Genomic DNA, 26,528 nt, shown 5'->3' with positions numbered 1-26,528 from the left:
GAGAGTATCCTGAGAAGCAGAGAGCAGGAGAATTTGGTTTATTTAGCCTGGGCAGATGCAGCTAACTGGATCTAATTGCAGCCTTTAGCTACTTACAGGGCAGTTACAGAGGAGGCAGAGTCTGCCCTGCTTTGTAGTATGAAGATGGAGGGCAACAGTTGCAACTTTCAATGAGAGAAATTTCCATGAGACCTAAAAAAAGAAAGGCTACCGCAGGAGGACCATGGCAGGGCATAGCAACTGGCTGGAGTCAGTCTCTGCTGCTGTAGATTTTCACACTTTGCCTAAACAAGACTCCCAGCACCCTCCCTGATACTGCATTTAGTCCTGGTTGGAGCAGGAGGTTAAACAAGGTGATCTTCTGAGGTGACTTCTGACTGAAACTGTGCTCTGTACTTGCACTGGGCATTGATTGCAGCACTGGCAGTCTGTACAGGGGTTGGAAGCAGGAAGAATTTTGATGAGGAAAAAGCAATAAGAAAAGCAAATGGTGAGATAAGAACATAATGTCATCTAAAGCATAACCTGTGCCTGCTTGTGTCCACCTTGTTTCGAGAAATAAAGAGTGTATGCACCTCATGTAGCAGCTGTAACTTTGGACTCTGAATTGCTCCTGCTGGGAGAACATGAATTATGCTTCAAGGTGCTTAACTTCCTAGGTTTCCCACCATGCTGTAAGTGTTGCTCACCTAAGTTTTAGTAGATGCCTTATAAACATGCAAAGATAAAACAGGAATCATGGAAACTAACCATTTTTGGCTGAAATGTAAGTCAAAATGCAGCCAAATATCTTTTCAGTTTATAAACATCTGAACAGGTCTTGCTCCCTCCTGAACTGATCATCTGTAGTGTTTGTTTATAGTCAAGAATAACAGAATTCTAAAATGCTAGGAGAAAATCTGTCTCTGAGCTACTTCCAAACCAATCAACCATTTAAAGTACCCTCACCCCCCTTTCTATTTTTTAAAAAATAAGGAAATTAAATCATAACAAACAAAACTTCTGAACCTTCACGGTAATTTTCAGCATGTTTTACAAAAGTTGGAGACAAGCTTTGTCCATAACCATGTGAGAAATCCATTTGCTAATATCCCTGTAAGCTCAAAGGTATGTTTTACAGGAACTTAGCTAGCAAAAACTGTCCCCACTATAAAAGTAATGGCACATTAATGCCTTTTTGCAGTGAACTCCCTGTATACCTTATCCTGCATTCATATTTGTCCATTAACTAATGACTATCCAATATGCTGTCGCTACTATTGCACGTAAAATCATGCGTGCTCAGTTATTTTACTATTGCAAAATAAATAATTTATTACAGATTATAACATAAAGACTGAGGAATAGTGCCTGTATATGAGTTTTCACCAACAAAAGCATGTGTAGTGATGCTGACTCAGTCTTATATTCATCTTGAGCTAAACGGCTCAGAGAACGATGTTGTTCCTATTTCTGAAGTTTCCAAAAGTGCGGTCCCAGGGTGTACAGCCTTGCTCTCACTACACCCCTGGTACATTCCTTACTGTCATGCATTCACCTTGCTTGCATACTCTTTTTTTGCAATCAAGATAAGGTCTGTCCTTTTAAAGTGCTGCATCTGACGCTTCGGTAAATGTCCAAGATGATTTTGCACTGCTGTCAGACGCAGAGCAAATCACGGAATATGGATGTGTGGTAAAAACTTCCTGGCTGGAAGAGCTAATCCCATTGGAAAACAAAACAAAAAGTCCCATGCTTTCCTGTAGAATATTGTAGTTTCTCTTGAAAACAGCATTCCTACCCAGTTAATTTGTTACTGAATCTAATCAGTCTTTAAGATAGCTTTGAAATACCAGTGTTAGTTCTGTTTTTCATTAATATGTTGATACTGATGTCCAGGTCTCTAACTAGCTGTTAGAATCAGTTAGAAAAAATCTAGGAAAGAAGACATAAAAGAGAGGAATGAGTTGTAATACTGGTTGTTTTTAATAGAACAGGAAATGAAGAAAAACTGACAGATTTAAGATTTCTTTTGTGTCATTGGTGTGCTTGAGGCAGGTGAGCTGTAACAGTTACTAGTTTTATGTGAATAAAAACTTATTGACTTAGTAATGTAGGTTAAGTCAATATGATTTAATTTCTTAATTATTCTGTGCAAATAAAAAGCGAAGACATTCTCAGGTTTTCAAGAAAATTAACTTTTTTGAATGAACTAGGTAACTTTCCAGAAAAATACAGCATTTCAAACTTGAACATTTAGACATGCTAAAAAATTCTGCTTTTCCAAATATTCTATACTTTTCCACTTCTAAGATTTATTACACATAACTTATTAGTGAATTTAATGATTTTGGTCAACCTGAAAGTACTACTCTACCTTTCGAGCTTGGCTGCAATTTTCTGCATAAATCACATCAGTTACAGGGCAAGTGAATTAACCACCATAGAGTATATTTAATTTGCACACACGCTATAGATAATTGAAGTCTCTATCCTCATATAACTTCAGGGTTTAAGCTGATATCAGGAGCCTCTAGAAAAAGCTTTTTGTCATTTCTAACACAAGCATGGTATTGTCCCTGCTATGAAAAGTAAGGGGGTTGGTGCAGAAAAGCTTTTGCAACTTAATTTTTTCCAGTGTTTGTTGTTGCCCAGGGTGGGTTTCAGGGCCAGCAATAAATTGTGCTATACTTTCATCATCTCTGCCCTCACTAGAACTAGCTGCAAGTTACTGTGGCTGAAGAAATCTTGCAAGATTTGTAAAACTGAAGAATATTAATGTAGGGCCTGTAAATTCATGTATCTAGATGCTTTCAGGATTGGAGACTAGATGTCCATAGCGGATGATTGAGAAAACGTGTTTTTCACCAGTGACAGGTTAAAAATAACTCTCCACTTTTACCACCATTTCCGATTTTTCAAGACCTCTGGGAAAGAGCTGCTTTTTGCAGAAACCTTGTGCACAGTGACCTATAGAGTTAAATCTTCTCTTTGGTGCCTGCATTCCCTGGAGTGTCAGCGGCTTATCATTTTGTGCGTCTGGGATTTTCACGATTTGAAATACCGAACTGTTTTCACTGTCACATAGTCCTGGGACTGGTGGTCAGTAGGGTAGGTGGGATTGGATGCCCAAAATGATCATTGCATTTCAAAACCATGCTTTTTTTCGTATGGGATATTTCTCAATTATTTTTTCCTCTTCAGGTAAGAGTCGGAAGTTAATGAAGAAGCCCATAAAATTTCATTTTAAGTTTGCATTCTCTCAGTCAAAAATAAAGGTCCTCTGAGTGAGACAAAATGTACTAAATATTGAACGCATTACTCAGGATGACTTTTTTTTAAAATGGCCTTTTTCCTCAGAAAAGAATACAAATGAAACATATGTAACCCTAAATCTAAGAGAAAATTATCAAAATCTGCCAAGTTTCAGGGGTTTTTGTTTTTGGTGTACAGCAAGGTTTTGGCTGTGATATACTTTCAGTTGTTGTACTCTTTATCCCGTAACATGGAGTTCTCATTTGGTTATTTCTCTTTGCACTGATCCTGTTGCTTAAAAAAAAAGTCTGAGCAGTTAGACCATATGTTTATATCATAGCCCCTAATGTCAAAATTTTAATTGATTTTCCCACATTCGGGGTTAGGAGGGGGCTGTATCATGTTCCACTACGTCATAAAAACAAAAATATTTAAAATATGTTTCAAATAAAATGAAGGGGTAGAAGAAAAAATGCTTAACTTAGAAAAGATGTGGGATTCATTAACAAAAGAAAATACTGGCCATGGACCAACGGCAAGCCAAATGTTTTGCCAGCAGTTTGCAGTTCACAGTCATCATTGCATGTCACTCTGCCTCCTGCACCAGCCCCTCCAACCATACAGACCTTTATTTTAAAGAGAAACCTGTCTGGTTTGAGTTGAATAAATTAATTTGGGTTTACTTAGTTTAAAAACAAAATATAGAGGGCCCAATTTTATTTCATTATGCCCATGGGTAAAGCAGTCCAAGGTAATTACAACCACAGTGCTGGTTGCTCTATCTTAATTAAAGAGGGTTTTTTTGCACAGAGGTTTTTGCACAACATAATAAAATAGTTTGTGGTCTGGCTAGCCTCAGTGTCACAAGAGTGTACTCACTTCAGAAATTGTCCAGCTTTTCCAAAAACTGAGGCCCTTCCATTGAAGAGGAAGCATGGAGCTGCTCAGCAGAGCACAGGTAGTTTACAGTAAGGGCACTATCATAAATCATGTAGCAAACAACCTTTCATACAATCTTGTACACTAAGTGGCATACTTGTCAGCAGCAATGAATTTGGACTTCAGTAAGTCTTTAAGCAATAAGGTACTCTAAAATGTGCAACACTGTTATACATCTGTGACCAAACCTCTTATTTTTCCAAACCTTCCTGGTAATGTTTTGGGTTGTTTGGGATTTTTTTTTTTTTTGAAGAGGGGTCTCCTTTGCAAATAAATATGATTTATTGCCTAGCAAATAATTTTAAAGAAAAGGCATCAAAGACATTTAAATAATGTACTTGGGATGCTAATTAAAAAACCCCAAACTCAAATCCCAACAAGCATGACTAAGATAGCCTGTTATTAGAAAAGTCAAAGGAGGCATGTTTGCTAGCTGAATAAATCAAGTAGTGTTTTAAAAACACTGTCTCAGGATGATTAAGGGTAAGTGATTTTCATTACTACATTAAGTTCTCCTTTCTGTTGTGGTGCTTTTTATATCACATCAAGCTTAGCTATTCACTTATGCTGCTTTAAAAAGCCCCAGCACCTCACTTACTTAAATCATGACCTGGTGCATCGATTCAGAAAGACAGCAACCCAGGCTTGACTTACTGCTCAGGAACCTGACACAGGTCCTTCCTTTGCGTGCTCTCGCTCATACAGTTGGTAAAACTGACTGAATTCAGTTTGGCAAATAGCACTGGACCAGACCCTGGGGTAACTCCAGTCAGTAAAATTTCACTGCTTCCAGCAAGTTCCCCTCTCAACATGGTGGTTTCCTTCAAGTTGCACAACTTTCCCTTTCCTTAGATTATAATACTCTGATATTTAGGGTCACCATTTGTCCCCGAGCCAGATTGTGGTTGCACTACTTTGCACATTTGCAAGGGCACGGTTCACCAATATTTGTGAACCTTGCAGGAAGGATCTCAAGGTTGGAATAAGGAACATAAAAAAGGGCACTGTATGCTTTGCTCAGTGACCAGCAGTGGATTTTGTTTCTTTCTGTTGGGGACATAGATTTTCCTATGAAGGGATAAATGGGTTTAGCTTCAGCTGCTTGAACTGACAGTTTCACCTGAGCTTGCATTTGCGAAGAAGGAAATGCCAAGGGGATGTGCACTGTATCCCAAGCCAGGACTCCAACCAAGGGGAGGGCAGCCCTCAGCTGCATTTGTGCTGCTTGAAGTGCCATTAGCAGTGGCTACCTGCAGGACAAGGGGAGCTGGAACATGCGGTATTTGACAAAACTGGGAGTGTTTTCCAGCTTCCCTAGGCATGGCCCAGGTCCTTGGCTACATAGTCCTGGGAGTGTGATTATAGGCATCTGGTCTTCCTAGAGTCTCCAAGCATAGAATTAGGCATGTGTAAATGGGGAGAATTAGCCTAGAGGTGGATCAGAGAGACTTCCATCCCCCACATTAAAGTTCAGAACATGAAAATACTGATTTACTTCCCACTCAGTGTGGCAAGACTGAAGCAACAACATCCAAATATGCTTCTAGGATGCAGCTGCCAAAGAAACGTTTCACAACGAACACAGAGGGGCATCCCTGTGGCAGCCTCAGCTGAGGTGCTAATGATTTCATAACCTGTTCTTTTATTATGCAAGCTATAATACTTGCTGAGACTATTGAGCCTGGGAGTGCCTGCCAGGGCAGGAGCCAGGGCACAATGGCGGATTGATAATGGTTTTGCATGTGGAACAGATCTGTACTGTGTTTTACATATATGGCTTTGAAACTATAAGAAAGCAGACATTTTCTATTTCCATTTGCATTAAAGACTTCTCATGAATATGGACATTTATTGTGATCATAACCCTACTACAAATTAAAATCAGATCCCAAGTCCCCTGTGAAAAAGAAGCTCATTATAATGTATGGAGATGTCAAAATGATACTAAATGACACTTAACTTTAAACCCCAAGCACTACATTTATCCATAGCTTAGGGTTAAATCTACAGTGGAAATAAGACCAGGAGCTAAGCAAGGTTTACGGGGGTGGGGGATGTCCCAGTAGATGTATAGTCACAAGCTGAAGAATAAACAGCTGGTTGTATGTGTCTGCCAAATATGAAGTGTCTTGCATATATACTGCTGCATTTTCTTCTCTCAAGTCACAGATTACCTGTGTTACATATCCTACATGGACCAGGTCAGATTTATACGAGGCGTAATTTGTTGATTCAGATGGTTTGTTGCTATAGGGAAAGAGATAAAGGCAGATTTCCATGTTGGTCTAAAGGTACACATATGAACTAGTATTCCTAAATACTCAGTTTCTCATCAAATTTTATGTACGAGCCATTTTAAGGACTTGTTATTTGGTAGGCTAATACAAGGGCTAAATCCGTGCTTCACAAAATAGAGAGACCAGGGGAAAATAAAACAAAAATATGCTGACCTGCAATCTGACTTTGCCACTATTCTTTACATTAATTTGCCTTTCCTCTTAAAAAAAGTGAAATAGAACGACAACAGAAAATGTGGAGCGGAGTGAGTAAGCCATGGCTTCCGACCCCTGGAAATCGGCCATACTCACTGCTGTGCAAATTCCTGCTGCTCTCTGAGCTGAGATCATACTGTTGGAGATGGCAAGTGTATAGAGCACAGATCCCTATCTTTCTTCCATTGCTAAATATTAACAGTAAAAAATAAATGCAGGTGATGCAACAGGCTTTGACTGGGTCTATTTATGTGATTGTTGAGATATTTTAACCAGATCAGTCAAATGTCTGGCTCCATGTGGCCAAATCAAACAGATCTGATGTTATTGTAAACTGAGTGGAGCTGCCACTTTACTGTTTAGGTAAAGTTAACGTTTTTTAACATGTTCACCTGTCATGTGTCTCAGGGCACATGTATGATATTTTATAGGAGACATCTAGAAAAGGACATGTCTCCCTCCTTTCCATTCTTCACCTTCTGCCTCTTCCCCTCCCTAAGCTGACAGTCTTTTTCCTCTGCCCTCTCAACAGCTCCAAGCAGTTAAAAAAACAAAACCAAAAAAACCCCAAGCCAAACAACAACAAAAAAAACCCACAAAAAAACCCCCACCACAAAACCAATTAATGTTTCTTGAATGTCAGCATGCACTGACTGTCAGGCCAGCAGGAGAAACAAATTGCATTGTCAGAGGCCTTCCACTGACAACTCCAGCCTACTCGTTCCCACAGTTTAAATCTGGAAACTCTTAATTCAAATGCTGCAGTTGATTCTGATGGCTATAGTGGCACTTCACTGAAAAGCAGTACTTTAGAGTCGGGTTTTGCGCATCAGGCAGTCAGTGGGAGTTGAAATGATACTTACGTTCCTGGGAGGGCTGTTTTCAGACCTGCCTGTCTACAGGAGACCTGGAGCATCTCTAAGTGAGTGGCATTACTTTAACTGTGCAAATGCAGCGAGAAAGGCCCTTCTAGCCTGGTCAGCCAGGTCTTTTAGATTCTTTTATACAAAGACTGTTTCCTCCTTGCTGAATTGTAATATTGAAAACTGCAAGGTGCAAAATCTTAAAGTTATCCAGTACCCTCAGAGTTTCAAAATTCATCTGATTCAATTTTTGTCTCTGCTCATCATAAAGCTGCTCTTTTTCTTTCCCTGGCATGGCAGCTTTCTAGTTAAAGCACTGTTTCAGTAGCAGTTCTCAAAGGAGAAAAAGTGGAGGAAAAAGAAACAGTGCAAGCCATAACTATTCATGGAGTATGCATCAACACTTAGGGTTCATGTTAAAGACATTAAATAAATAATTAGCAATGGGTTAGTTCATAGTGCAGACTCTTGGAAGTTGACAGGATGACCTGAGCTTTTTTACATGGCTGCCTACTGACCATTAAACACTTTACTCTAAACTGGTGCAGAGGATGTTATTTTAATCTTCAACACAAAGTTCTAGTTTAGGAGAATGTTTACTCTTTAAGACACATATCTTTCAAGATAAAGATAAAATTTAAAAAAACCACAAACCACAAACAAACAAACAAAATGCCTCTCAACTGTGAAACACTAAACCAGAAACATCAGTACAAATTGGAAGGAAAAGATGAAAAATAAGCTTTTTTTCCCTTAGTATGATGTAGCATATCATTAACACACATAAGTCAGTATTCTGGGTATAATTTAGGAAAATATCTTCTTAGGGGTCATACATTTTTATGGATCTAGTTCTGTTCTAAATGACTGTATTAGCAGCATTCCTGTGAACTTTAATGGCAAGAACATCATGCCCAAAAGAACATCTGCCATCTCTCCTTGTCTTTCTCAGCTCAACTGTACATGCTGCACAAGGCAAATAGGATGATCGCAAAGAATAGTGGAAAGCTGGTTTGCAGATCAGCATATTGGGTTCAGTGACAGTATCAAGAAGAGCAGTGAGGGTAGAATTTGGACAGTGTTTTCAGGAGAAATTCTGTGAATATTATGGTGATCCCTCTGCTTCACTTCATAAGCTAATCACCACCAGAGGTCAGGAGAATTTACTTGGTAGTAGTCCACAGATATCAAGGTGTAAGATGGGGATTTTTGTTTTCTTTTGAAGCATAAGACATAGATCACTGTCAAAACTTCTTTTACAACCAGATGTAATGCATGTAGTATGCTGTCTGTTTATGGAGTGTGTGTGCATGTGTGCATATGAGTGAGATTCCCAGTTGGTTTAAATCTATTGTCTTTGGCAAAGCTGTGTGCTGTACACCATTGAGAATTGGCTCTATTGCTGTTGATGTATTCATGCTTTTCTTATTGTTTTCTCAAATTATTGTGTTAACTGGGTTACAGCTCATGAGGTCTCTTTATTTTTCAGTTTTATATTTCCACAGCAATAATTGGTCATAAATGAGCATATTTTGAAGATCACCAGGTAGACTAATGTGGAAAGCTTTTTAGGAGAAAAATTATGAATATACTTCTGATTGTTTCATTTCAAAGAACAGTTCAAAAGAGAACATCAAAATCCTGGTAAAAAACCAACCCCTAGAGATACTTGTCTTTTCGTATTTTATCCCACTTCCACACGCTATTTAGAATATTTCATAATAGTAAGTAACATTTCTGCTTTAAGCTGGAGAGTCTAAAAAAAGTGTACTTTGGTATTTGACATTACTGACCACTTAGACTTGCTGCTTTTTATTATAAGCATTGGCTGGTTTGTATGCATATTTTTAAAACTAAGATTTGAGATTTACATGTTATTTGGAATTTGATCTCTAACTTGAAAGGCTACTGTAGCCACAATAAGAATGAAAATAACCCTGAACTGTTGAAAATTCAACTCTGAGCACCCAAAGTGGTAATGACTGCAATAGTAGTTTTGTCGATATTTATAAATCAATGCAAACCAGAAACTGGATGTTTTAATTTACTACAGTTTCAATGTAACTGATACCCTCAAGTTGAGAGCTTTAAGCTTTCTGAAGTGCAATGTTATTGCAGGGCATGCATCCAATTTTTAAAACATTATATAGATTGGAGACAGATGAGCTTTTCAAAATTATTTTAGGCCTATTTTGATTGAATGCCTGAGATGCATTTTCCAGTGGAAATTAATTGGATTGATGTGAAAACAAATGAACTCCAACCTCAAAATTAGCTGCAGGTTCATGCTTAAACCAGTACTTAAAAGGGAGGGAGTGGGCACTGATAGTGACTGGAAATCACGATGAAAATATGCACTTTGTTGGAAGAATAAAATAATGTTTCTTTCAATGCTTGCTCTTTTTTGGTGTCTCTCTTAGCACGCATGCATGTGTAGGGAAAGAAATTTTCCCATGTATCTGTGGTTGCACATGAATAGACAATGGCTTTTACTAGCTCTCACTGCTTCCCCTTGCATGCTGCTGGAAACCTCTGCTGGCCTGTGCCGGCAGCTGAGCATCGGCAAAATCTCCGGCAGCCACTACCTGTTGTCACAGGAAATTTCTGGGGCACACCATTCATGGGGATTGTTCTGGGCAAATTTATTAACAAATAGCAGCTAACGTGATTTCTACTGTTCAGTGAAATTTGCCTTAGCTTTGTAAAAACTGCTGTAGATGAGGTTGGGATTCCTGTTTCTTCGACTGATGCTCTCAATCAGTGGATATCTCCCACTGAGATGCAGCGGAGAAGGAAATGTGAATTCTTTAAATAATGAGACGAGAAAGCACTGGCTCAGAGCTGATCTCTCTTGAAGTACAACTGCAGCAGTTCTCCGTGACTTTGTTCTATCTGCCTTGAAATTCACCTCTTCCCCGTGCTTTTCATCGTTTGTACTAATACAGCTGTCAGCTGGGATTTTTAGCATGTTTAAGAGATGAAGCGCGTGCAAAGGTTCCTCCCAAGAAATGGCATATATTCATTTTGATCAGTTTGAAGGGAATCAGTGGAGTGAGTTGGGAGTGGGAAGAAGGTCACTGAAGATATAGAGCTATTTGGCAGCACTAAGATATTTTTACACCTGGAAATGACTTGCTGAACACATAATGGAGAGTACATCCTCATGTATGTGCTCCTTTCCCTTCTTCCCCACTGCCACCCACTGAAACAACCAGCAGCTTTGAGATGCTGAGCACATTTGGGGCTGTGACCCTAGTGGGCCATGCACAAGTGCTAACTTTCCTCTGGGCCACAGAGAGATATTGGCACCACAGGAGCAATGTGCTGATGGCAGAAGTGCTCAGGAAGCAATGAACATTAAAAAACACAGAGTTTCTCTATGGTATTCTTGTTAAAGAATAGGATTAAGAGCTGGATTTTGGTCTGCTGCTGATGTCATATATCATCTCAGAGTTTTTCGAGCTTCCAGTTCTCAGTTTTACTTATTTGCTATTTTGTTTAAGAAACCATGTATTATTTTCTTATATAATGCCTCAACAGTAAATCTCAGTAAATAAATAGTCTCACACGTTGTCCTGATTAGCGACTGTGCTCTGCTAACTGTAGCAAACTCTGCTTTCCACAGTGCATACAGTACACTTGTGTCTCGTCAGCATTAAACAGACTGAGTCTGCCAGTGGCAGATACTGGAGTGGTTTTTTCTCCTTTAGGCAGTTTTCTGTAGTCAATCTTTTTCTAGCAAAATTGTGATCAAATTGTTGCTTCCTGTCCAACCACAGCTTTATGGCTACATGTGCTATGAGTTGTATTGCCACATGGTCTTGAGACTCAGCAACAGTTGGAGCCACTGTCTGTGTCTTTGTTTAAGCTCTAGACTGATGAAAATGAATAAGAAAGTGATGGGTACAGTTTTATTAATTTATTAATATGGAGATGAAGAAATGCAAAGATTCAGATTAATCTCTTATTTGTTAATATTACTTTATATTTAAATTCCTGGAAGCTTCTTTAGATGTGTACTATGTCTGTTGACCACCCACAGCAGCTGTGTTTCTGTGGGGACCTAAGTTAGGTGCCTGAAGTGAAATAGCCATGATCAGAAACTAGTCTGCAATTTAAGGCCTTCACTTAAGTAGCAATCTTAATTTAATTAATTAATTCAGGACCCTTTTCCCAACCTCTTTAGGCACAGCAACCTTCCTGCTCTAATTTTAGAATGTTGGATGTGGGGACTCATGGAGGGGATGTTGAGGAGGAAAAAGTCAGGAGATATTAAGCCACCCAAATTATAAGTATAGCAGTCCTGTCGGCCTGCAGGCATATGAAGAGATCAGCAAGTACATCCTGCTTAGACACCCAAGCAGGTAACATCTCTGAAACATGGGGGCACGAAACTGCTGCTGCAGCATCCATCGTCCTGTGAAGAACAGTGAAAACATGTACTGTCATCTTTGACATTTTAATTGAAAAGAAAGCTTACACAGATTTTGACCTTAAGCAGTGTGTTTATACAAGTGTATACAGAGAAATAATCTGTCAGTTCAGTGCAGGCTCATTGCTATAGGAGTTGGTTTAGTAACTGAACAATCCAACATTAGCTCACACACCTTGCCTTGTTCCATGCCTCAATAATTTTTAGTAGAAATACTTTGCCTAGAGGCATGCAGTTATTAAAAAAGAGACTCAGCTTGCTTAAAGTCTGGAATTATTAGCTCATGGTAACAAGCCTGCACTGGAGAAACTGTTGGTTCTTTGTTTTCATAACTTTGCTGTAATTCACCATCTTATTTTCAGAGACAAACTTCTACTTTGTTTGGGAAGTTTAAAAAAAAAAAAGAACAAAAAAAAGAAAAATAAAACACTTCAAAAAGATTATATTTTTTTCATTTTTATTATAAATAGAGTTTACAAAGCTCTTTTATCTTAGTATTTCTATTAAATTGCACTGGTCCAAATAATAAAGGTAAACAGAAAGACTTGAGAAATTTGTTTTACCTCATTTCCAGTATAAGGATCTGTTGGTAGTGAGTATTCAGTGAGAGCTCTCCAAAGACGCTCTCAGCCCTTTAGGAGTAAAAGGTGCTTTTTCTGTATCCTTTTTGCAATCTACTATTTCTTTCAGATTAAAAGTTATGAAGGTCAAATAAAATCCATTTGCACTGCTATAACATGTTTGTGGAAAAAGTCACTTGAGCAAATGAAGGTTCAGCACGTTTCAGTAGCACAAACCTGGCAGAAGAATTACTTGCTGTTGAGTTGCCTTTATCTGGACAGTAGGGATAGATTTCTTTCCAGGTGTTTAATCTGTTGATATTTTTCCTCAGTGAGCCTCAAATTTTCAAATTTTCTTAAATTTGCACGCCAGGCTGGAGTTTTAAGGCCAGACTTTAAAAAGAATAGGCATGTTAAAAAGTGTTTGTGTAAGCTTTATTGCTGTTATTATTCCTGGTTTTAAATAAGTTGCCATTTGGTGCATTTGTGTATTATTGTTACCTTTTTCTTCATTGAAAACTGATACACCTTTATTTGCAGTGCTGCAAAATCACTTGTTTTCCTGGAGAATTAAGCTTGGTCCTCTCTGAGCTAAGAGACTGTGGTGGAAGTGGAATCGGTTTGACGTTGTTGCTTGCTTTTATGATCAAATCATGTTTATGCTGCAGTTTTTTTGGTTTTATCCTACTTTTTTTTTAAATTTTATTACAAGACCATGTTTTATATGGGCTAGTTCTTTATAATCCCTTGAACCTGACTTTTGCAGTGTTTCCCTGCTTTGCTTTAACTATGCCATTATCCTCCACATATCATTTGTGAGTTCCAGCTGTGTGCATAACACTGTGCAGAACATAAACTTCTCCAAGGAAGTTATAGTCTAAGAAACCATTCTAGCTTTTCTTATTTTTCTTGTAATGGGTCAGGCAACAAGACCCAGTGAAATAGAGGGAAGGGAAGATTGAAACCAGCAGTTTCTAAGACCTGTAAGAGACAAAAGGCAAATGTTAATGGGTTCTGTGAGGCTACCAAGGACCTGCTGGTCCTTGTACTTGTGCTGAATTTGCAGAGGTTCCTCAAACATGTGTTCAGGAAATATAGGTGGCATTAGCAAAATTGGGGTTTCTAAAGGTAAGATTTATCCTTGATTAAACCTTTAAATAGGCTTTGGCCCACTGAATACATGATGGGGCCACTGATTTGTAGGGCTTTTCTCCTACAAGCTTGGGTGAAAAGTACAGAATTCTTAACAAATTTTGGAGGCATTTTTCCACAGGTTTATAATATTTTACTATATACATCCAGTCACTGGTTGTTTTTTTGTATTACTTTCCCTTCATTTAAGTGTTCTTGTCCCTGTGTTTTAGAGCAAGTGATCAAGAATGCATTTCTGATGGAGTTGCTTTGTTCCCAGTGAACAACTTCTCCTTAAGTGACATCAAGGGATACATGAATTGAGAAGTAACATCTCTTGGTTGCTTTTGACTTTGTCCATATAGTTTCATATCTGTATGCTGCATCTTGCTCTTTTTGTGATGCTTGTTGTTGAATTCCTTCTTCCTGTGTGCCGATGTATATTTTGTTATCTTAATTGTGCCAGCTCTTCTCAAATACTTACATGGGCTTTTCCTTCACTTCTGAATCAAACTTCTTGTCTATAAGACTTTTTGCAGCTTAGCCTTATCTAATCACAGTCCTGCAGTTTCTCATTACAGTGTCAAGAATCACTTTCACTTTGCCAATGTCTTTACCAGCAGCTAGTTTCTTTTTCACAGGCTGAAATCTCTTCTTGTGCAACACTGGGAAAATACCTAAAGGTAACATATATGAAGATATATGAACACTCCATTTAAAAATCTCTACAGAAAGCATATCTTTGTCTAGATGCTTCCCAAATCCTTTAAGTTACGAGCCATAATTGTCCCTCTACTAGAGTGTTGCCCTTCCTGTGTCTCAATCTCAGTTACTCCCTTCCTCTTGCAAACTTCCTCGGTCCTGTCATTTCTGAGCATATCAGTTAAATAAAAAACTTACAAAGAGACAAAAAAGAACCAGAGGAGTGCCTCTAAATTGTCTCCAATTTTTTAGCATATTTATTTGCTTGTGTGTTCTATCTCTGTCTTCTACTTTTCATCTGGTTTTCGTCTCTAGATTGTAAACATATTCTGTAAGAATTGTCTCTTATCTGTGTTTGTACAGTGCCAGGCTCAATGTGGTCCTGCTCCCGACTGAGACCTTTGGGCACCACTACAGTATAAATGTCTGCTACTGATAATAATAATCTACCCACATCATGCAGATGTCTGAATTATCTGAGAAATACAAAAAAGCATCTTTACTAGGTTGGCAGGGAGCCATGAATTCTAGGTGCCAGTTTTCTTTTCCCCTGAATATGGTTTGACTCTCTGAAAAATCTGGTGACACAAACCTCCCACTTCTTGGAAAGCTTGGCTCTCTAGTGATGCTGTGATTAAAACACTGTTAAACATGGGATACAGCAGGTCAGGTGAGGTCCCTTGCAACTATGCGAGGTATTCCAAGTACTTGTCTGATGCTTTGTTGTTGCTTTCCTTTGTGTTTATTTTTTTTTCGTCCTCTGAATGACAAATGGATAAATTGAAATTAGACAGAATTACCCTGCTTTAAGGCTGAGAGGGGAAAGAAATAAAGGACCACAAATGAGGAAAGCTCTAGTTGGATTGATAGGCTTAAATAATGACACTGTGGATCAAACAACAGCAGACCAGCAGTAAGTGAGGCAACCCACCATTCAGAACACATCTCTCAGATTAAAACGTCCCCTTCATGTCTTTGCCCTCTGACTGAATTATTTGAATAGTAAAGGCCCAGGACAGCACTTGGGCCAGATACTCTGTCTGCAGTAGCTGCTGTAAAAGCAGCTTACAGCTAGTCTGTAGAACCACATGCTCCAGTGAACTTACTTTTTAGCAAAGGAAAGTTTAATTGTGACAATACCTGTTTGTCAATGGGACATTCAGAGGGTAGACCGTAGCCTGCTCATTCTCACTATGCTAGGATACTTGGATCCTTCACCCAAACCACATGCACATACTGACATCCCTTGAAAGGATGAAGGCTGCTGGTATGCAATGATTGCTCCTCATTATATTGATCATAATGATATCATTGCTACCTTATTCACCTGTGTCTCCCTATTCCTTCCACTCACTCTCCCTCATTTTTAAATTATCTACAAACTTTTTTGGGGAGGACCTCACCCACAATTTTTAAACCATTGCTTCTAGGCACTGTTGTAATAAATATATATGTATATGTGCATACATGCATATTTTTATATGTATATATATACATAAAATGGTGAAAGTCTGATCAAGTCTGTGTTGTGTAACTGGAGAGTGGTCCAGAAAGCCTTCAGCCAGCACTGACCCAATGTGGTGAATTGCCATAGCACAAACAGCCACTTGTGGGCTGCTCCATTGTGAGATGGCTGGGTCTGGAGGCCACAGACGGTCAAGAGATGAGCTGCTTTGCTCCAGTGCAACTCTATATACTTTGGCTTAACTTTCTTCACACCAGAGCTAACTGAAGTGGAGCAAACATGAATGTGATGTAGGTATTCTTGATGACCTTGCATGAATGCTATGTGCAGGGGAGTAAGGAGCAGGAGAGAGGTCATGGTAAGACCCATTCACCTGCAGTGCTTCACCATAATAGAAAACATATTGCAGTGATACTTTAAATAGTATGTAGCCTCAAATGTAGCATGTAGCGTTTTGCCTGTAGCCCCAAATGGTTTAGTAGGTTCATTCAGTATGAATCTACTCTCATGAGACCTCAGCAGCAAATTGTCATCCGCATGAATTGTCCTTGAAGACTTCCAGTTAAGGGAAGCCTAGTCTTTTTATAGACGAATGTGGTGGTTAGTCATCAGACAGTCTAGAAAACTGGGTCAAATAGGTGTTGCATCATATCAGACAGAGGATTTGGTATTAATCAAGGAGCCGCATAGTGAAGTATATATCATAGATATTTGATTACATTAGTGGAGTTATCTTTAATCATTGGGTAGAGTCATATGATGGAACATGATCGAGTCACCATGGCTTAGCGGGGTACCACCCATCTGTTTAAATGTTAGTAAGGATGACTCATGGTGTTAGCACGACCATGTAGAGGAAGAGCCAACGTGGTCAGTTACAGCAACTTGGCTAATGTGGTATTTTACTAAGCCAGCGTAACACTATCTATCCAGCCCTTGTATGCCAGAAGGGACGGTGTACAACACTGACCAAGACCCCATCATATCCAACAGCAGGCTTCTGCTGGAATACAATGAAAATTCCGAAATTTTGGGAAAACACCATGGGTGGCCATATTTTCAGTGAGGTTGAGCACCTGCCAGTTCTCTATCTTATCTGTCCTTTATTTGTGGGCTGTTTGCCCAACAACCCTATTTATTTAGCAACACAGGTGCCAAGGAATGAAAATCCCACAGTCAGCAATATTGACTGACAGGCTGCAGGCAGCACCTCCTCAGCCCTTACAAAGAGAGAAGCGGAGTTGATATGTTCAGCATTAAAAATAACCATTATAAAGTTTCACTGACTTTCTTTGCTGCTGGTTAGAAAGCAACGGCAAAGGAGACTGTGTTGTCCTTGGAAGAGGAAGAAATGTCTTAGACAAACTGAGTATCTCGGCCTGTGCCATACGCATGCCTTGAGCTCTGTGAGAGTGAATATGCACAACCACCCGCTAATCAATGACCTGCATTCAATGTAGGAGCAATTCAAGTATCCATGAGTACTGGCCAAAGTCGGTTTACCCAGTGGGGGGGAATCCCATGAGGATTATGTAGCATTTTTATTGGTGGCAGAAGTGCTACAGGTTTTTTGAAAAGGAGGATCAGCCTTGAAGCGCAAGGTTTCTCTGACTTCTCTGCACCTCTTTGCAAAAACACAGCTGGGAACGTACTAGCAGGAGTGCAGCAAGAAAAAAATACCTCAAGTACTAAGGATTTCTTTCGCTCTAGCTGAGTGTAAAGCATATGGCCTCCCCCAAAACAAAGCAGCGTTAAAGGTAAAACTGGGGACAGCAAGGAAGCTTCTTTGCCATTTTAATAAATACCAGTAATTCCCTTTTGCCCAAGCTGCATATTCCCAAGCTCATTAAAGTAATTTTGGAATTTTTTTTGGCTCTGGAACATATAAGCAAAACTCAAACTGTGCAGTCTCTTGAGAATCACTTGCACAAATTGTATAGGTCAGGCCAAAATAAGTTTCTGTCAAACAGCCTAACACCTAAGCTTATTATGAAACTGGTGACTTGTACAAAGGGTCTGTATGTGGGACATCTCAGAATGAATAAAGGTGTGCGGGGGGAGCTGTTGTCACTTTACCACTGAAAACTCAAGTGGTATTTTTGTTGAGTGCATTGCTCTGGTTAGCCAGTGCAGTTCCTGTAGACTGTGTCTAAGCCAGTGGACACAGAGGGCTCTAGAGCTCCAGTGGGCAGGTAGGTGCACACCTCAGTCTTATTCCAGTACAGGTGGGAGAGTGCACTGGTGCTTTCTCCTTCCATGCTTACTCCTCCTTGCCTGCTCTTTGGGAGGAAAACCTGTGTGCATTCCCAGCAGGGGCTGCAGCACACTCTGTTCATCCCCAGATGCCCCAGTATGGGGGTCCCAGCCCTTCTGTCTGGCACATGGACTTTAAAGCACAAGATAGAGAAGACCTGTTTGAACTTTGCTGCTCTGCAGGACAGTAGTGTTGGTGGGGATGGACCAGTGGGAAGTGGACACTGCCTGTGGGGGTCACCACAGCCACTGGAAACCAAACTGAGATCGTTCACATTTAAACTGGTATCTCCTCACTTTTTTCTTTTAAAAGGAGTATGTTTTTCATGCTATTTTGACCTCATCCTAATGATTTGTCAGTTGTCTCATGTGAATGAGTGCTGGTGCGTGGCTGTGTTTAAGTGGACAGTAGAATGGGCCAGGGTCTGTGTACCTTGAGTATATTTTCTGAGCTCATTTTTTCTTTTCTGCATCCTTTCCACTCACACCACCTCCACAGCTCCCAAGACTTAGCCTTATGCTGAGCTGACCATAGAGTCCCCTATCCCAGAAGCTCATTCATGCTTCCTCACAGTACTTATTGCGCTTTCTCACAGGATTACACCACATATCTGGGAGATGTTGTCTTGAGGTTTTTTGGGGTGATATGAAGATATAAGTACATTCTATTCCTCCATCAACAGATAACCAGAGAGGAATAGGAAGAACTCATTGTTTGTATCTGCGATATGTTTGTTGCTGCTTTGGGATTTCTTTTTTCCCTCTCTGAATAAGTACTGTGTGTGTCTGGGAGGATTTTTAAAACACTCTTCAAAACACAGGCTTTTTCTCTCCATGGAGAACCAAGACAAAAGGATGGGTTCAGTCGTGTGCAGCTGCTAAAGAGAGGGCAGCTGAGGGCAGAGGGGTGGGAAGAGTGGGGTGTCTGAGTATGAAGGAATTGGCAGGGCAAGGATTTTGAGATGGCATTTGTTGGGACAGAAATGTTTCTGGGGCAATGGGTTGAAAAGTGGGTTGAAGGACTGCAAGTCCAAGGATGGGAAATACTGGGGAGTTTTAGGGACAAGTCAATTAGGTTGTTTGAACTCTTGGTAAAAGAGTATGAGACTTGTAGGTCAGAAGAAAATGGTTTTGCCATGAGACAGGTGCCTCCACTTTTGGAGCCTGGATGTGGTGTCCTGCATACTGGATGTCTGTGAATCCCATCGTTCACAGCCTTTGGAGTCTTTGCTTGTTGTTAGATTACTAGAAGTGACTTCTAATGTTAGAGAAGGGGTGTACATATTCATGATTGCCAGTACAAATTAAAACTGGAGGGCCAAGATGTAAAACCCTATCATGTGGTGTGACACAGTTCAGACCAAGTGGGATAAACAACTGTCTTCTCCTTTGCAGCTCTAGGGTTATGACTCTGCTTCTCTGACCATGTCAGCCCAGTTTTGAGGCTTTCATGGCTAGCTGTGGATTCATCACTGAAGCAAAGGATGCTTCTGCCAAGGCTGAAAATCAACTGTGATGGTTAGAGGCTCTAAACATCTTGGACTCTTTCCATGCTCCCCCAATAGAGGCTCTTCAAGCTCCCAGACTATGCTCCCTTCTCTCCAGTCCTTCTTGTACCTTTAGGGGTAGCTCTCCTTCCCAATAAACAGTGTAAACCACATGTTATACTGCAGAGCAGTTCTTTGTTCTCTGAGAATTTAACATAACGTACTCATACTAGCAATGTTTGTTGAGGCACTGTACGTGAAAACTTTCTTATTTTCAAGCTTTTTGAAAAGGTAATGAGTTATACTCACCCCAAACTTCAAGCAACTCATACCGTCTTCAAAACTAAAAAAAAACCCAAAACAACAAATAACTGATTAAGTAACTCCCAAGACCACATTCTTAAAGGCTATTTTTAAAGTGTAGTTTTGTTTAACCCGTTAATTTTATGTTTCTCCTTTGTGAGTGGGCCTGCTTTCTCACATGCACTCTTTTCCCTCTGCTGTACTTAAAAAAATCCTTCTAAATCTTTTGAACCCCCTTTGCCAAAATAATCACTCTGCTTTTTTATAGTCCATACGTTTTGCTTTTATAAGCTGCTTAATCAGAATGTAATTTTCTTTCTACTTTTTTTTCCATTTTCTGTGTCCTGGTACTGTGCTAAGTGGTAAAATTAGTAACCTCGCTTTGGAACAATGGCTTGGTAGAGTTTCACAGGAGAGAATATCAAGACATGAAATACTCATTTTAGAGTAGTTTATTTACAGGTGATAGAATTTAAAAAATTATTTAAGAGCAGATAATTTTCTGTCATAGCCTGCAAAACTATAATCCAGATATTTTTGTTCCTGAGGGCTGAATTTACAGCAGTGAACTGATGTGGTATGCCAGGAAATTTTCCTGCCTTGTTTGTAGAAATCTTTTACTGGCCACTGTAAGATGCAGAGGTGCATAGACTGAGACCAGCTGATACATTTACACTCATGTTATATCAGATGAACTATACTGGTGCTTTAACTGACAAACAGCAGAAGGAAGGTGATTCATCTTCTTCTTCAAAACTTTATGTTCCACTGATTTATGCAGGAAAGGACAAATCCTGGATTGGTTTATCTGTGCCTGCTTGTCTAGAGTTGCCTGTGCCTAGCTATGGCTGGCATGGTAAGGCTTGTTTAGGTCTCTATAGCCCATGACAACTTTTTTACTTTTCTTCTCTTCTAGGCCTGTCCCAGGTTCTCTGTCTTCACTACTGCACCTACACAACCGACAAAGACAGCCTATGCCTGCCTCTATGCCTGGCACCCTGCCCAATCCTACCATGCCAGGATCTTCTGCTGTACTCATGCCTGTAAGTTTTTTGGTTTGGATTCTTTTAGCAGGGGAGGAAGGTTATTTTGTGCTTGATTTAGTCTATGCAGAGGTGAAAGTCTGCTGCATTTTGTAAAAAATCAAAGTGAAATGTGTTAAGGAAGCTGGGCCTTTTTCAGTGCTTCATCTTACACAAGAGTATTTCTGATGCCGTTAACAACATGCTAATTAGTGTGAGAGTGATTAGAAGCAGTTTACATGAGACTACAATTTCTGATTCTCACACTTGTCACATAGGCGAGGTCAACATATCTGTTCTGGAATGAAAAGATTTTTCTGAATTCAGACAAGACTGGAAAAGCCATTTACATAAGTTATATCAGTGAAGTCTAAGTAATCTTTTTGTTTGTGAGAGATAGCCACTTAACAAGAAAGAAATGTGATTTACTTTTCTGACCTGTTAACTTGCACTTATTTAGATTTAGGTCATGATCACTGCTCATCTTTCACTCATTTCTGCAGGGATGGGAATATTTCCCATCTTATTATGGGAGCTAAAGGAGTGCTTTCCAGTTGTAACTTCAAATTCTTAAATGATTTTAACAACGTTTTCTGTATAAGAGTCTTGGGCAGGTTAGGAGTGGAGATGAGTAAGGATAACATGGGGAAGGAGAAGTTTTTGTTTCATTTCACGATATTAGGTTTGGAAGACAACCTGGGAGCAATTGACCATAGGAGGGAGGAAAGTACTGCTTGTTCTGGATTTGCTGGAGCAAGGGGGGCACTCCACATGTATACAAAGATTCAGATTTGGCTGCTATTTGATCAGTCATTAATAAGTTATTACTTAGTAACTTGTCAATAAGGGTCTCCTGGAATACTGACCAGGAAGTTCAACAACAAAAAAATAAGACCTTTTAAAAATAAGATACTGTGGGAAGCTTTTTTCCTGGCATAATTCCCAAGGAACATGAAATGGAGCAAACATCCAGCAATGGTGTAAGTTCAGTGGCTTCAGGCTGCTGCAGGGGAACCCTTTGGGCAACTTTACTTGCAGATGAGCAGGTGTGCTCTGGCTGAGAGCCACAGAGACGTGAGCTCGGAAGTGAGACAGACGTAGTCAATGCTGGCTGCCCCGGCTGCAGCTCCTGTCCCTTGTGAAAGGGCTGCAGGGGAGGTGGTAGTGGGAGGTGCTCCTACCCCATGGAGAGGGGGTAGGAGCGTTGGCAGCGGCAGCTACGCCCCGCCAGAGAAGCAGTGGGATACTGACATCTCCCCAAGGCCCAGCACCCATTCTTGCAGGTATCATGGAAGATGGGAAACAATCTCACCACAGGGTACGAAAATACCCCCCCTGCTTGAATCAGAAGGATTCAAGAGCTTCTTTGCAAGAGCCAAAGATTTAGGGGACTGGCCCAAAGCACATCAGGATGCTCAGCTCTGGCTGAAAGCAGCACCATAACCCTGTTTACCAGCTCTGCCAATGCCTAACAGTGTATGGGGCTTACCTCACTCCAGGAAATGATTTTATACAGGACTTAATACCATTAGATTTTGTTTGAAAAGTGTATCCCTCCCTCTCCACCTAGGAGATTAGCTTGCAGAAAGGGCTCGGAATAGCCAGGAGGAGTTCTGCTTTGTTTTTTGCTATCTCAGCAGTGCATGAAAGTTTCCCTTACAAGACATATGGAAAACTCTTCTCATCTGAGTAGTCTGAGTGAAGGAAAAAGAGCCAACTTGTTTCCCATACACTTGAGATTGTAGATTTTTATTTATGCTTTTAACAAGCTAATTTGGGCTGCGCTGGTAGGGGAAGCTACAATTTTATACAGTGATGCTTTTAAAACCACTTAACTCTGAGTGTTGTTACACTGAAAGGGAGAAAATCATTACAAAAAAGCACAAACCTGGGTGGCTGATACATTTGTTTATTAAAGAACCCCTTTCTTTATAATTGGCTGTGAGTTTTCAGGGTCGATTCTGATGAAACACACGCCTGCATGCATACACACATTCAGTTCATGACACAGATTGTTATTTTTTCAGTCATGACTTGAAGAAATAAAGCTGAGTCCATTTAAAAAGAAACCGAGAGTAAATTCTTGGAAATGTCTCCAGATGTTTTCAAATATTTTTTTTCTTTTAAAAGATGGAGCGACAAATGTCAATGAACTCCAACATCATGGGGATGCAGGGACCGAACCTCAGCAATCCGTGTGCTTCACCTCAAGTTCCCCCAATGCATTCAGAAGCCAAAATGGTAAAAAGACAATTTTTTTAAAATTACTGTATTTTCTCATATTGCTCTTGCATACCGGTTACCCAGACAGTGGGGGATGTAGCCAGACACTGCTTACTTCATTCTTAGTCATACGTTATACTCTTTTTTAATATGCTGCAGTAAATTGCCTTTGTTTGTATGAACTTTCAAGATGTTCCTAGTCCTAACTGAACTCTCAGTGAAAGGCAACTGAAGGGCTGTCTGATCTATACTGTGTTAAATAGGACTTTTGGTACAGATTAGTAGAATTTAGGCAAGTGATCTGTCTATTTCTCTAATGGTGTCTGTGCTCCACAACTTGACTTAAAGAAAATTGTCAGTCAATAAAGAGTGCAGTAAAAAGTGTGTGCTGTGGAGGGAGTGTATATAGTCCTCATTTTTTCCAGATAGGAATGTGGCATGTCAGGGTAATGGCAGTGCTAGAGAAGCACACCAAATAACATGTATAAAACTGGGATATTTTCTTTTTCTAGAGTGCAACAAGGTAGTTGCCATCAAAAAGAAGTGTCAGAATTTGGACAAATGTAGTTAATTTATAAAAAAATGGTTTTTAAAGTTGTTCTACATCTTACAAGTCTTCTCATGCATATGTACTGGAATAGGATTAGTGTAGGTAATCTAAACTGCAGGTGGGCCTTTTTAAGTTTTCCCAGCTTTATATACACTTTTGTGGAGGTGTTCAGCACTGATATCCTTGACATCAAGTTCATGAATGTAGAAACACTCGGGGTTTTTCAGTTTCAGAACTGCCATTTGCTGGCTAGTGGAAATATGAGGACAGAAGTTTTTAGTTTTAACTCTGCAGGGTTTTTATCCTCTCAGAATATCTCATAGTAGTGGAAAACAAGAGTAACAGAACTTCTTTCAGTGATATTTTGCCCAGTTAACATTGTCATTAGTGAGACAATGAAATCAAACTGACAAAGACTGGACAACCCCAGGTTTTTATATATTTCTACTTTCATGACTGGTACGGCTTTTAAAGTTGTTGTCATTTATCCTGAGGCATAGAAAGATATCTTCTTGTCTATAAGTATAAAAATGCATGCAAGAGAGTCTGGGTTAAGAGTAACAACATATACGAGCTTATTCTACCTCTGTTTTTTAGATTGGATAGGTCATGCCTTCGTCTCAGTGTTGGTCTGGGTTAGGCTGTTAACCCAGCCTCTGTTAACACTCCATCTAAAACCACACTGCGTAAACATGCAGCCAGTTGGCCAGAAGAAGAACGATAGCCAAAAACACTGGCTCCCCCAGCCAAGGAAAACCTGTGGTCAAGAGTTCTCTCTGCTGTACCACACAGTGACGGTGACAAGCCAAATGGCAACAGCATCTGCAGCAGAGCTTGTTAAAAACTTTTTGGAACAGGCAAGTGTTTTTTCAATGCAAGTGTAGCTGAGCCAAGCTAAATACTCCTTGGCTGAATAAATCCAAAACTGGCATCTGTTTTGGGGACTAAAGGTTCTGTAGTTTACTCTCTCCCAGCACCCCCTGCCTCTATTTTACTGGAAGTGTGAGGCTACTTAAGAACAAGATTAAATTATTGCAGCATATGGTGAGAATTCTGTGCTTTAATAACTGAAACTGTACATTAATATAAATTACTTTTTAGTCTGGGTAGGCAGGTTTTGTCCCTAAATCTAATGTATGAAGGCATGGTTCTTTCAGATAGAAAGTGCTATCCAAAACATAGTATAGTGAACAAGCAGTGCCTTTGCTTCTCAGAGGCTTTCTGCCACTCTTCCAAGGGTGGAAAACATCTGCACACATTAACTCTTAAGAGTAAGAGGTAAAATTCAGAGCTCCGAGACCTTTCTTATTTTCAAATGCAGGTGGTTTGTTTTTGTTTTTTTTTTAATATTCCATATTTCTATATTCTAGTTTTATAGTTTGTTTCAGTCTGAGCACACGTGTAATGTAAAAGGCCTTTTCATTTAGCCACTGCTTTGAGCATTATGAAGCTATTAACAACACTTGGTGTAAACACAAAGTTGAAAAAAATGTGGGAAATATTTAGAGAAAAATTATTTCTTACATGTAAGTTCATGGATTTTAAATCAGAATCATCTGTATTACAGGCATGTTTGTTCTTATTATTAACTGTTTCACTTTTCTTCATGCTTAAAGCATGAAACTTCACATACTCTGGCAACTTTTTTTAAAAAGTCAAAAGTGAGGGTGCTTAGTACCTTACTGGACTGTGTCCTGCATTAGGAAGGAATTTTAGATTTCGCTAGATTCTGCTAATGCTATTTCTGCTGATGCATTCAGCACTTCTTATGTTCTCTTTGGCTGGCCCCGCTCTGAGAAGAATGTGTATGTCAAACACTAGATAGTCTCATCTAAGATGCTTTCAGCTAGTGACTGAAGTAAATGGAGAAGTCTGGGGAACCTTGAGCCTGGTTCATCAGCTGTCCAAATCCATGGGAAATGGATCAGCACCTTTTTAGGGCCTACATGAGAGAATAGCAGGATGGGCTCCTTTAAGTGTGAGACCCAGATGTGAGACCAAATCCTTCTGGCCTCATGAAAGTATGTACCTGAGCAATGCAAGCATGATTTGGTATGCAGCAGTCATAACACTATTTGGTGACTTAATTTGCTTCCATAAAATGCATAAAGTAATACCAGTATGAATGCTGTGTGATGCCAGTTTTTTAAAAGAAAGCAGATAGGCAGCAAAAGATTCCCACCCTTGATTGGTTCATATGTGCTGCATTATTACTGTAATGTTTCTATAATAAGCAATTTATTTATCTATATGTATTTTAATCAGCTTGTATTACCTGGCATTTATGGAAAGCCACACTCTGCCACCCAAGACTCTCATTTCCTGGTTTATTTTTTTCTGGAGAATGTTCCATCAAGTATTGCAGATGACATCCCAGAACTGATTTAATTTATCACAACAATCTCAGTTTCCCTCACAGTATGCCTCTCAATTAGGTTATCACCTAATGCTTTAAAACTGTCCTAGTAAATGAATGAGTGAACATCTAAATCAATACTGCTTTCTTCTTAGATTCAGAGCTGAATGGATCAAACCCTTATGCTGGCTACCAAAAACATACATTGATTTTGTGTTAAAATATATTGCATTGGAAAGAGGATGAAACATATAGCTCTTAAGTGTATGTGGCAAAAGTACACAGGGTAGCATGTGTAGTGTATTAACATGTGGTTCAGTAGCCTGAGAGCATTATGAAATTGGAATTGTTGGTGGTGCTTTTGCCTTAATATACTGCTTACATACAGCTTGGTTTTGCAGTTTCAGAGTATTGGAGGTTTTAGAACTCGGAAGTGCAATATTGTGTGGATTACTGGAGTGAAAGATAAATAGTGTGCACTGAACTGCTGGAAACCTGTGTGACAGCAGGTCTTTT

The 26,528-nt window shown here is 39.7% G+C and overlaps 1 protein-coding gene across 9 annotated transcripts in view; it reads left to right on the top strand.

Moving 5' to 3' along the window:
* CREB5 (cAMP responsive element binding protein 5) overlaps nt 1–26,528 on the top strand; it is a 255,401-nt gene that overhangs the window by 160,050 nt on the left and 68,823 nt on the right. For all 9 annotated transcript variants that reach the window (XM_032704266.1, XM_032704207.1, XM_032704216.1 and 6 more), the window contains 2 exons: nt 20,778–20,904; nt 23,014–23,124. In XM_032704266.1, coding sequence (XP_032560157.1) covers nt 20,778–20,904; nt 23,014–23,124 — 238 coding nt within the window. The remainder of the gene's footprint in view (nt 1–20,777; nt 20,905–23,013; nt 23,125–26,528) is intronic.

The sequence above is a fragment of the Chiroxiphia lanceolata genome, chromosome 1, assembly GCF_009829145.1.
Source record: "Chiroxiphia lanceolata isolate bChiLan1 chromosome 1, bChiLan1.pri, whole genome shotgun sequence".
Taxonomy (NCBI): domain Eukaryota; kingdom Metazoa; phylum Chordata; class Aves; order Passeriformes; family Pipridae; genus Chiroxiphia; species Chiroxiphia lanceolata.
This window is presented reverse-complemented; position numbering and strand designations above follow the sequence as displayed.